Source organism: Rana temporaria, chromosome 3 (assembly GCF_905171775.1).
Source record: "Rana temporaria chromosome 3, aRanTem1.1, whole genome shotgun sequence".
Taxonomy (NCBI): Eukaryota; Metazoa; Chordata; class Amphibia; order Anura; family Ranidae; genus Rana; species Rana temporaria.
In genome coordinates, this window is record NC_053491.1 from 423,823,190 (window position 1) to 423,836,525 (window position 13,336).

The window sequence follows — 13,336 nt, forward strand, 5'->3', positions numbered from 1 at the left end:
TTGTTATTCAGGCACGCAAAAGTACGAGAGAAAAGCAATGAACACCTTGTGGTGTACGAAGACCTATTGGGAGCAGTGAAGTTCTCCAGTGTTCTGCCAACACCCAATAACCTTAACAGGTAAGACTGAACCTGCTTGATTGTTTCCTGTACTGTTATATGCCTCCCTAATTGGGACCCTTTCACACTGCACCTCCCTTTTGTGGGATATGCTTGCTCAACAGGGGATCGCTCCGCTAATCCCTGCTGAGCAGGTGAAGGACGGGTCCATCTTCGCTCACTGTGCAGAGTGGAAACAGACACTGTCCCACTCTCCTCTATGGGAAGATCAGGTGAAAACGGTCCGCCTGTCCATTTTTTATCCGATTTTTATATCTAATCTGATCAACCAGACACATAGAAAATAGGACCACCATCCGTTTTGATTTTGCAGAGAGGATCAGGTGATGGCGGATGTCGGCAGAGGCGTATCTAGTGAAAATAGTGCCTATGGCAAGCGCTGAAACTGCGCCCCTGTGGAAACATTTGAAACCCATCTTTCAGATAACCTTAACAAAACTAGTGTTATTTATCATCCCTTGTGATTCCTTGGGTAGTGACATATCCTCTTTATGGAGAAATCTGGGGTTTATTAGACCCCTGATCCCTCCTCTGCCCTCCAAGGCCAGGAAAATGCAGAACCAATACTGGAAGTGATGAAATCTTCATCACTTAAGGCCTCAGTTTTCACAGAGGAGAGGGAGAAACTGATGTTCCTCCTTCTTTGTGCGCTGCCAATCCGACCAGATGGAATGGGAGAGCCTGGGAGAACAGGGGAGGGCTGTGGCTGAACGCAGCAGGGATAGCGCTGCCATTGTCCATTAGCAAAGGTGCTGAAAAGGAGATCCTGCCTATGCTCGGGCGGAGGCAAGAAGAGACCCTCAGACCCTGGTAAGTGCCTTGCTGCCCAGCCACTCAACAGCGCCCCCTTCATATGGCGCCCATGGCACTTGCCATGGCTGCCATACCCTAGATACGCCACTGGATGTCGGTGGACATGCCACTGCTGACATCTGCCGCTCCATAGGGATGAATGGAGGGTCCGATCGGGTCCACCTGAAAAACTGACAGGTGGACCTGATCGGACAGCCAGTGTGAAAGGGGCCTAATGATCATCAAATGTTTTGGTTTTATTTTAAATGGCCTTTTAAGCAAAATCTGAGCTTCATGCATCCATTGAATGTCATATTATTTTTCTTTTTGCCTGGGCCTGTCATCTTCTTGTTTCACCCATCGGGCGGGCATTAGTGATGGGACTCTTATGCATGCACGCTGGAGTTACATTATCTCAGCCTCCGGCTTTATTACTTTCATCTGTAAGATGCAGAGACTGTACATTGTACTGCACTTCTACTACAGTCAGGGGGCAGAAAAAATTACTAGCGGGCAAGGAAACGTTTTTTTTTGCAGCAGAGACTGATAAATTAATTTATCAATCAAAAGACCATGCTGGCTGGCAGATGTTTGTGCTGAAGGTTTATTTCTGCTTTTAAGAGATTTAAAGTTATCATACCAACTTTGCATCATATTTTTTATCTAAACTCAAAAATTAAATGTTAATTTGTGCAGCTCTACTGTATGTGGTGGCTGCATTCGTTTTCTTTTTTCAGGCTAAGAACATTTTTAGCAGCTACAGGAAATATCTGTTGATCTTGTAGAAATGAATTATCCTTGCTTTGTGTTCGCTAAACTGAAACAATCGTAACTTTGGGGGTAATCCACAAAAGGGATACGCCGGCGTATCTACTGATACGCCGTCGTATCCCTGTTTCTATCTATGGAACTGATCCACAGAATCAGTTTCTCATAGATAGGCAGAAGATCCGACATGTGTAATTGAATTACACTGTCGGATCTTAAGGATGCAATTCTAGGCCGGCCGCTAGGTGGCGAGGCCATTGCGGCCGGCCTAGAATATGCAAATGAACACTTACGGCGATCCACGAACGTTCCGACGGGCCCGTCGCGCTAATTCTACGTCGTTTACGTCGAGTTACGCCGCGTAAAACTAGGGCTCAGCCCTAGCTCTCTTAACTACTTGGTAACCGCCCTATAGCCGAAATACGGCTACAAGGCGGTTCCCTAACTCTAGGAGGGCGTCAATATACGTCCTCCCAGAGAGTCACAATTGCGCGCCCGAGCGGGCGCGCACACGCGATCACCGGCGCTCGGCGGGTCCACGGGACCCGCAGCAACACGGATCGCGGTAAGGAGCCAATGGAAGCGGCTCCTTACCACGTGATCGCGCCGTCCAATGATGGCGCGATCACTTGTAAACAAACCGGCGTCATGTAATGACGCCGGTTCCTCCCTCTCCTCTCTGTACCGTTCGGTACAGTGTGAGAGGAGAGAGAGAGGGGGGGGGGATCGGGCGGCAGCAGCAGCTGTCGCACTGTGGGCTGGATCTGTGACAATTGCAGTCACAGATCCAGCCATCCCTGCGCAATACTCTGCAAAATAAAAATAATGATGAGTGCAATACTCTGCAATACCCCACCCCATACTCTGCAATACCCCACCCCATACTCTGCAATACCCCACCCCATACTCTGCAATACCCCACCCCATACTCTGCAATACCCCACCCCATACTCTGCAATACCCCACCCCATACTCTGCAATACCCACCCCCCCATACTCTGCAATACCCACCCCCCCATACTCTGCAATACCCACCCATACTCTGCAATACCCCCCCATACTCTGCAATACCCCCCCCATACTCTGCAATACCCCCCCCATACTCTGCAATACCCCCCCCCATACTCTGCAATCCCCCCCCCATACTCTGCAATACCCCCCCCCATACTCTGCAATACCCCCCCATACTCTGCAATACCCCCCCCCATACTCGGCAATACCCCCCCATACTCTGCAATACCCCCCCCATACTCTGCAATACCCCCCCCCCCCATACTCTGCAATACCCCCCCCCCCCATACTCTGCAATACCCCCCCCCATACTCTGCAATACCCCCCCCCATACTCTGCAATACCCCCCCCCCATACTCTGCAATACCCCCCCCATACTTTGCAATACCCCCCCATACTCTGCAATACCCCCCCATACTCTGCAATACCCCCCCAATACTCTGCAATACCCCCCCAATACTCTGCAATACCCCCCCAATACTCCGCAATACTCCAATACCTTGCAATACGTCGCCTATGGGGATTTTTAAGTAGCAACGTTTGGCGCAATTTCACGAGCGTGTGCAATTTTGAAGGGTGACATGTTGGGTATCTATTTACTCGGCGTAACTTCATCTTTCATATTATGCAAAAACATTGGGCTAACTTTACTGTTTTGTTTTTTTTTAAGCACAAAACTGTTTTTTTTTTAAAACACGCGTTCAAAAAATTGCTGCGAAAATACCGTGCAAGATAAAAAGTTGCAACAACCGCCATTGTATTCTCTAGGGTCTTTGAAAAAAAAGCATATATAATGTTTTGGGTTTCTATGTAATTTTTTAGCAAATAAATGATGATTTTTACATGTAGGAGAGAAATGTCAAAATTGGCCTGGGTGCTCCAGAACGCCTGATGGTGCTCCCTGCATGTTGGGCCTCCCTATGTGGCCACGCTGTGTAAAAGTCGCACACATGTGGTATCGCTATACTCGGGAGGAATAGCAGAATGTGTTTTGGGGTGTAATTTGTAGTATGCATATGCTGTGTGTGAGAAATAACCTGCTAATATGACAGAAACTAGATTTTTTTTTTTTTTTTTACAGAATTTTCAGTCTTTTTTCTTTTATAGCGCAAAAAATAAAAACCGCAGAGGTGATCAAATACCACCAAAAGAAAGCTCTATTTGTGGGAAAAAAAGGACAAAAATTTCAGATGGGTACAATGTTGTATGACTGAGTAATTGTCATTCAAATTGTGAGAGCACCGAAAGCTGAAAATTGGTCTGGTGATTAAGGGGGTTTTCGTGCCCAGTGGTCAAGTGGTTAAGCCATGTTAAGTATGGCCGTCGTTCCGGCGTCGAAATTGAAATTCTACGTCGGTTGCGTAAGACGTTCGTGAATGGCGCTGGACGCCATTTACGTTAACGTCTAAGCAAATGACGTCGGAGCGACGTCAGTTAGCGCAATGCACGTCGGGTAAGTTACCCGACGGAGCATGCGCAGTACGTCCGGCGCGGGAGCGCGCCTAATTTAAATGGGAATCGCCCATTTGTATTAGGAACGCCTTGCGCCGGACGGAGTTAAGTTACACCGCCGCAAATTTCCAGGTATGTGCTTTGTGGATCGGCACCTAACTTGGGAGATTTGCGGCAGTGTAACTTAACTCTGAAAAGTTAAGTTGCGCTCGGCGGCTGTGGATCAGGCCCTTTGTCTTTTAAATCTCCACATCTACCTTGTACTGTAGATGAACAAAGACAGACATGTTTGAAGTTTAACCTGGTTGACAGTTGTGGCTCCCTCCATAGATACAGTGGAGTGAGTGAACGTAGCCACTCTGAGACAGGAATCATGTTATTTTGGGAGTTTTGGATGCCTGTGTCCTCCGCTACATGCTGACTCTTTGCGCCTACACCGTAAATCATTGCCGAGTCCTGTAGTGGCATAGGGGGTCGGAGGAAGAAATCGGCGCACAAAGGGGGACACAGTCATTGGACACTTGAGAAATGTCAAAAGCTGAAAAGGCTTTTAAGGCTGCAGCTCTGGAGTTATCAGAGCTACTTATGAATTTAGTGAGTAGACAAAAAACTCTTGTTTTTTTTCCTATCTTAGGATCCTGGCTGGTAAACTAGAGCGTTGGCTTCAGTGCATGTTAATGGGACACCCCAGACAAAGGGGCACAGATCCTCAAAATCCAGATGTTGGCTGTTTCCAATCCTTGGATGCCATTCTTAACCTCAAGGTAAGCAATGACTGCATCTTTCAAGCTGTGAGTGATATGATGGGAGAATTTGTATAAGTGTGACCACCATATAAAAATTGCCCAACAAGAGATAAGTAAGATTATTCTAGCTAAGAAAAATAAGTTTGGATTCATGAAATATAAGTGCGATATACGCACTGCACCCTTCTTTCTTTTTATTTCTTAACCCCTTCAGCCCCAGAAGGATTTGCCCCCCTAATGACCAAGCCATTTTTTGCAATACGGCACTGCATCGCTTTAACTGACAATTGCGAGGTCGTGCAATATGGTACCCAAACAACATTTACGTACTTCTTTTCCCATTGATAGAGCTTTCTTTTGGTGGTATTTGATCACCTCTGTGTTTTTTATTTTTTTGAGCTATAAACCAAAATACAACCATTTTTGAAAAAATATTTTTTAGTTTTTGCTATATATCCCAATTTGAAAAAACAAACACATTTCTTCAGCAGTTTAGGTCGATTATATATTCTGCTACATATTTTTGGTAAAATCGCAATAAGCGCATATTGATTGGTTTGCGCAAAAGGTATAGCGTCTACAAAATAGGGGATAGATTTATGCCATTTTAAGTTTTTTTACTAGTAATGGGGCGATCAACTTCTTTTTTTTTTTTCTCTGGAATACAACGTTGTGGCAGACACTTTTTTTAGGACACTTTTTTTAGGACCATTGACATTTATACAGCAATCAGAGCTAAAAATAGCCACTGATTGCTGTATAAATGTCACTGGCAGGGAAGGGGTGAACACTAGGCGGTGATCAAGGGGTTAAATGTGTTCCCTCAGTGTGTGTTCTAACTGTGGGGGGATAGGAGTGACTGAAGGAGGAGACATATCGCTGTTCCTAACTAATAGGAACACACGATCTGTCTCTCCTCTACTGACAGTTTGGGGAGTTCTTTAATTACAGATTACATTGCCTTAATCCTCCAGCCTGGAGGACCATGCCATTGATAAGGGGAGGCTGAGGACTAATGTAAAGTAGGGGGGGGGGACTGTGATATTGGTCATCACAAACATGCGATTCAGACCTCTGCTGGAAGAAAATTTCACTGACCAGACTGATATAAATTTGATTCAATACTGCTGCTCTATATGTACCAAACATTCCCACGGCGAACGAAGCCCCGCTCCTCTCCCCCTCCTCTCTGCGGCGCCGGCATCGCTAATGTGGGCGCTCGGCTGTGGCTTCACAGCCGGGCACGCACTGCGCGAGCCCCGCTGTGATTGACCGGGCAATTTTCTGGGACCTGTAACGTGTCCTAGAAGATTGCAGGGAGGGAGGGAGAGAGGTGAACATCCTTCTGGCGCTGCAGAGCCCTGGGAGAGTATGGGAGCTGGGATATTTGCTCCCCCCGCCAGAAAAAAAAAATTGCATGACAAATGTGGCATGTCAGGAGGTCACGGTCACTTAAAGCGGAAGTTCCATTTTTGGGTGGAACTCTGCTTCAACATCATAATGTACTAAACCGTGCCAAACATTTACACCCCCCCTTTCACAAGGGGCTATGTATAATGTCCCCACATCATACAAAACACTTGCGAGTTGGTGGCCATTTCTATGGTGATGTGGATGTTCTTGGCCTGATACAATTACACTTCATATCCCATTCTTTGACTTGTTTTTGTTGTAGCTTCTCTCTGTACTGAACATGGTGACTGGCCGTGTACACATGTATCCTGTTGCTGAAGGGGAGACACTACAGTCTCTGAAGACCCGCTTACAACAGGACACTGGAGTTCCAGAGGATGAGCAAGAACTATTACAGGCTTCAGGGCTGGCCCTGAATCCCCACCAACCTCTCGTACAATATGTGGCAGACAGCATGGTAAGGACATGGGGACATTTCATCCATCCCAGTTACTCTAGTAGACATTCTTCAGGCAGTATAAACATGACATGCGTAGAACTTTTTCTGCTTTAAAGTAAACCTTTTTGTAATTTTAAACTTTTAAAATAAAGGACCACCAATATCTGCTATTACTGATATTGATACCTGACATTGGCTAGAAAACTACTTCTGTGTCCCTCTCTGATTTAGTTTGACTTTATTACTGGGGCTTAACTATCTGATTTTATGGTGGAGGTCTAACCTATATCATCCATTTGGCCACTGAGGTAGTCTCATTAGTGGGATAGGAGTTGACGTGGTGCAGCCAAGTCAAACTAAACCAGAAAATTACACAGAAGAGGCTTTTTTGGTTAAACAAACCATAGCAGACTCATTGTAGTGTCTTCTCTTAGGCTGAACATCTCCTTTTAAAACGTTAAAAATGGAAAACCAGTTCAATTAATTTTTCATTAGTGATGTAGTCAGTAGTGGTGACAGCACCATTTGAAGGTAAGTTGTCTACTGGTTAATTGTTTTAGAGTATAAGGACAAAAGGTGACACAAGACTATATGGTGTTTTACGACAATGTTTTTATGTATTTTTTATATTTAATCTTTTAAAGAACAATACTTAGTTTTTTTTTTTTGTTTTTTTTTACGAAAGGCAAATCCACTTTTGCACTACAAGTGAAAAGTGCACTTAAAAATTGCACTGAAAGTGCACTTGGAAGTGCTGTCGCTGTAGATCTGAGGGGGGCATGCAAAGAAAATAAAAAAACAGCATTTTAGCTTGCACATGATTGGATAATAAAATCAGCAGAGCTTCCCCTCATTTCAGATCTCACCCTCAGATTTACAGCGACTGCACTTACAAGTGCAATTTCAAGTGCACTTGTACTTGTAGTGCAAATGGCATTTGCCTTTCGTAAATAACCCTCTTTGTCTTGTAAGAGCACATATACATTTTTGGTTATTTGTTTCTTTTGCTTATATGTGTTTTATATATAATTATATATTCATGGGTCGGTTTTTCACATGTGTAGTCTATGTAACAGGAAGTCTGCAATTAGTACCTGATGACACCTGTTATAGGTGGGACTATATAAGAACTGTTTTGCTAACATATCTGTGTAATGACTAAGCTTGCGCGGTGTGCGAAACGCGTCTACCCAGCATTCTGATTCCTGACGTTTTTGGGATGTCCAATTAAAAGGATTTTAATCTACAGTGGTGTGTGCCCATTTCATTGTGCGCGGTGTTGAGGCGAGGCGAGCACCTACTGGATCATTAGGCTTCCTGGTCTCACCTGGAGATGTACAAAAATATATCTTGAAGGTTGGAACTGTAAAATGAAACCGTAAATATGACAGGTTTTTTTCTCGCACTTCAGGATTTCATGCTGTTATTCACCTTAAATGAGCAGGGACTTGTTTAGGGTGCCACACCAACAAATGAAACAACATACTCCTCCGCGCATCAGTGGATTGAATCCATAGTCTGTATTACTAGGTCAGAAAATGGATAATCCCTTAGATGCCTTGCTGCCCTCTAGGACTGGGGTCGTCCTGGCCGTGTTGTAGGCATGTGATTAAAAAGAGAGAGGGTGCACTGGCATAGTACATTATCCAACAAATTTATTAAAAGTATCTGATAAAACCAAAAATATGTCTACTCGCAAACATAGACTCACAAACATAGACTTGTAAACTCGCTCATCAAGCCACATCTGTGGCTAGTCTCCATCAAATTGCTTGGACTACCAGACCCCAAGGTAGGGGGGTCCTAAATGGGACCCTGCTGGCTGACTCTTTTCGAAGAACTAACTTTCTTCAGAGCATCTTTTATTAATAATAATTGGTTGGTTTGTGCAAAAGTTAGATCGTCTTCAGAATAGGGGATTTATTTATGGCAATTTTTTTTTATTTTTTTTTTTACTAGTAATGGTGGCGAACAGCGTTTTTTAAATTTTTTTATTATTATTTATTTATTTTTGCGGGACTGTGACATTGCTGGGGACAAAACTAACACTTTTGATGCTTTTTTTGGGACCATTGACATTTATAAAGCAATCAGAGCTAAAAATAGCCACTGATTGGTGTATAAATGTCACTGGCAGGGCAGGGGTTAACACTAGGGGCAATCAAGGGGTTAAATGTGTTCCCTCGTGAGTGTTTCTAACTGTGGGGGAGGGGTGGGACTGACTGAAGGAGGAGACATATCGCTGTTCCTAATTACTAGAAACAGCAGATCTGTCTCTCCTCCCCTGTCAGAATGGGTATTTGTGTATTTACATACACGGATCCCCGTTCTGGCTCTCGTGCCCACAATCGCGGGTGGCTCGGCAGGCATCGGTTCCCCCGGACATGTGCATCGGGTCCCCCCACTGTGCAGCGGGCGCGCTTGCTTTGGCTCTTGAAGGAGCCGACATACAGGTACGGCGATTCGTTGGAAGGAGCCAACTTGCCGATGTAAATGTGCCTGAGCTGGTCGGCAAAGGTCCCTTTCAGTGCTACCAATAAGAGTAAAGATCATACTCGGTCTCGCGCTGCCATTATCTTCTGTGACGTCATTGGTAAGCTGCTAGCTCTTCCGGGGTAAGCCGATAGCTTCACTGATGACGTGCTGCTTGGACCCACCCCCTCCTCATTTCCCAATGAAGGACTGTGTCTCCTGGGATATGAGAGGTACATATCCCAGGAGGCGATGTGGGCAAATTACACATCATTTGCCCAGATGAATGAAATGCACGTTGGACTTCACTCATAGTATGCATGCACATAGTCTAAAGTGTCTGAATTCCTGAGTTTAGCGTTAAGTGTTTTTTTGTGTTTGTGGTAATTGGAATTTATACAGGGAGCTGTCATTGGGTCACTCCCATTAAAGATGTGTCAATAGGCTATTCTTTGCATCAGAACTGCTTCTCTCCCTATATAAGGGCACAGGAATGTAAAAGCAGCTCGAAGCAGATTAATGCAGCTTCAAAAGAGGGCAAATGCAGGTTACATAGTTAGTCAGGTTGAAAAAAGACACAAGTCCATCCAGTTCAACCACAAAAAAATAAACAAAATAAAAAACACAGTACAATCCCATACACCCAACTCCATACCCACAGTTGATCCAGAGGAAGGCAAAAAAAAAACAGCAGAGCATGATCCAATTTGCTACAACAGGGCAAAAAATTCCTTCCTGATCCCCCGAGAGGCAATCGGATTTACCCTGGATCAACTTTACCTACAAATCTTAGTACTCAGTTATATTATGTACATTTAGGAAAGTATCCAGGCCTTTCTTAAAGCAATCTACTGAGGTTAGAACAAGGTCAACTGCTAAACATTAACTTCTGTAACATTATTTTTTGCTACAGGTCAATGATGGACGGCAGGGGGAATGTGACTTGATATTTCTCTTTGATAATCGGAAAACAGTGTATGAACCCCAAATTTCACACCGACCTCATCCTGACAGTGTCGCCTATGTTTGTGAGTATCTCATTGGCGTTAAGGGAGAAGTTCAGCTTATGGTGGAATATGTAACGTGTTCCAGCAGCTGCAGCCTGAAGTCACCAGCCTAGCTGTTTTGGGTGGCAGAGCTGTGTAAATCTTGCCTGGATGGAGAGAAATGCAAATTAGTTCCTTGTCCAATTAAACTGGTTGTATTGCCTGATTGGTAATTTTTACCTACAGGTAAGCCTATAATAAGGCTTTCTTGTAGGTAAAATAAATATCTCCTAAACCTGCACAGTTTAGGAGATATTCACGCTTCCTGCGTGCTGAAGGTTGGGCGACTAGTGCCGAAACGGAGGACTACCACGCACATGCGTGGGAGTGATGGTGGCTCCGGCCACTCACAGCGCACGACCCACTCACTCACAGCCCACGACCCCGGAAGAAACGCGGAGGAAACAGGTCAGCCCCTCGGCAGTGACCAGTCAAGCTTGCGGGAGCTTCGTTCTAATGCTGCATACACACGGTCGTTTTTTGTGATGAAAAAAAACGTAATTTCTTTATCGTACATCACGGGACACAGAGCAGCATATTCATTACTATGTGGGTTATATGGAGTACCTTCAGGTGATGGACACTGGCAATCTCAAACAGGAAATGCCCCTCCCTATATAACCCCCTCCCATAGGAGGAGTACCTCAGTTTTTACTCCAGTGTCTTAGGTGTTGGTCATGGTTTAGCTTGCCTCCGCATCCTTGGGATTAGGTGAGCTAACCGGTTCTGTCCAAAGGCCTCAGCGCTAAAGTGGTCAGTAACCGGACCCCAAACCCTTGGGGTATAGCCCATAATGCTTCTCTTTTTAGAGAGCTGGACCCTGGGCCCAGAACTTAGAAACCTTTGGGGGCCTAATGTTTCTGTTGCCAGAGTGCTATATGGGCCCAGGACAGTGGATCCTTCATAGGAACCCAGGGCCTGAAGGTCTAGACAGCCCCACGGAGATGGGGGAAGATTGGGCCTCTTGCTTGGCAAAGTCCTGCGGCATGGAGCAGGTAAGTGAGGGGAAACTTGCGGAACTTGGTTCTTAGCAGGTTTTTCTGGGGGGTCACAGGGGACATGCCTAAAGTTATGCGCTGCATCTGGCAAAGTAAGTCACATATCTTAATGATAGGATGGCTTTATGTGTTATTTCCCCATAAGAGGTGACCTCCCTAGTAGTATTGAAGCATTGAGTGGCTGTGTGTGTGTGTTAAAGAGAGCTGTGCTTACCTGCAAGTCTCCAGGCGATGCTGCATGGGTTTCTTCCTCCTAGCCTGGATGACAGGCAAACGCTGGCCTCCTCGTGGGCTCCCTTCCCCCCACCCCCCCCCCCCCCTCGGCGGGCGCGCGCGCGCACGCGCCCCCGTTTTATGAGCGCAATTTCGCGCCGTTAGCTGAGGGGGGAAGGGCGGGTCAGTTGGTTTAAGGAAGGGGCGGCCCTTCCTTTCGTTCCATCAGCTCAGTTTATGCTGGAACTGAGGAGGAAGAGACCAGAGCGGCAGCACGGGGCGCCGAGGACACACAGTGGCCAAAAAAGATATTACAGTCTTCATAAGACTGTCTAGCCTAGAAATAGGCTGTTCTTTTCTATCTCAGCAGTTTTTTGACAATACTACTAAGGGGGACAGAATGTTTTTTCTTTCTTGGGTTTAAAAAAAAAAAAAAAAAAAAAAAAGAAAAAGAGAAAATCCATCAAAGGGAGAGAAGGCATTTTTTCCCCCAAACGGGTTTTTGGACAATAATTGTTATAGTTCCAAACACCGACAAGTTAGCGGGCGTACCTCGGTATTGTACCATGGCATCTGGGTCAGAGGGTACAAGAGGTGGGGATTCCCCCAGAGAGTCTGAGGTCTCGGAAAAAATTATGCCGCTGCTTTCCCGAGAGGGAGCCTTGGGGCCATCGGGATCTGGGGCTGGAGCTGGCTCGGGTCAGTCCAACCCTAGGATGGTCACGGACGAGGTATTGTCCACCTCATTAAAGGAGATGGAAAAAAGAATGGAAAAGATGATAACCATGGCTCTGCGGGGCAAGAAACGGAATAGATCTCCGTCGCCCGAGCATGGACCCTCTGAGGAGGAGGTCCTTTCCGCAGGAGAATTGGAAAACCTCTTGGACAAGGACCAAGCAGGTTCGGGGATCGAGGATTCGGATACAGAGGAGTCTGGGACAGTCTCCCAAAAGGAGAGCTGTTGGGTTCAAGCCTTAACGGACTTGGTCCATAGTGCTTTCAACTTGCCAACACCAGATCTCCAGGTATCGACTGTTTCAGCTTTGGGCTCACTAAGGGCGCCTCAAAACAACGCAGTTTTTCCGATCCATCCTCTGCTAGAGGAAGTTTTGTTCCAAGATTGGATCAAACCAGACAGAGTCTTTTTACCACCTAAAAGATTCTCTGCCTTGTATCCTATGGAAGATAAATTTTCCAAGAGATGGGCAACCCCTTCGCCGGACGCAGCCATCTTATGTGTTAACAAGTCTTTAACATGCCCTGTAGAAAACATACAGGTGTTCAAGGATCCGGTTGATAAACGCTTGGAAGCACTACTTAAAAACTCCTTCACTACTGCAGGGGCAGTAGTGCAGCCAGCTGTGGCTGCGATTGGGGTTGCACAAGCATTATCGGATCAAGCTAAGCAGATGCTTAAACTTATTCCTGCCCAGCAGGCAGAAGAATTTTCGGATGTCCCTAGGGCCATACGCTTTACGGTAGATGCGATTAAGGATTCTATCCCGCAAGCGTCACGTTTATCGTTATCCCTTATCCATATGAGAAGACTCTTATGGTTAAAGAGCTGGGAGGCAGAGCCCCCATGCAAGAAGCTCCTGGTAGGGTTTCCCTTCCATGGAGGACGACTCTTCGGAGAAGACCTGGATAAATACATTCAGACTATTTCAAGCGGCAAAAGTACTCTTTCTTTATCGTACATCACGGGACACAGAGCGGCATTCATTACTATATGGGTTATATGGAGTACCTTCAGGTGTAGACACTGGCAATCTCAAACAGGAAATGCCCCTCCCTATATAACCCCCTCCCATAGGAGGAGTACCTCAGTTTTTACGCCAGTGTCTTAGGTGTTAGTCATGGTTTAGCT

At 45.7% G+C, this 13,336-nt stretch overlaps 1 protein-coding gene across 1 annotated transcript in view; it reads left to right on the forward strand.

Annotated features, from left to right (window-relative positions):
* IKBKB (inhibitor of nuclear factor kappa B kinase subunit beta) overlaps window positions 1-13,336 on the forward strand; it is an 86,131-nt gene that overhangs the window by 35,883 nt on the left and 36,912 nt on the right. Inside the window, exons 9-12 of the mRNA XM_040346208.1 lie at window positions 12-119; window positions 4,777-4,906; window positions 6,564-6,758; window positions 10,126-10,240. Of these exons, the coding sequence (XP_040202142.1) occupies window positions 12-119; window positions 4,777-4,906; window positions 6,564-6,758; window positions 10,126-10,240 (548 nt within the window). The remainder of the gene's footprint in view (window positions 1-11; window positions 120-4,776; window positions 4,907-6,563; window positions 6,759-10,125; window positions 10,241-13,336) is intronic.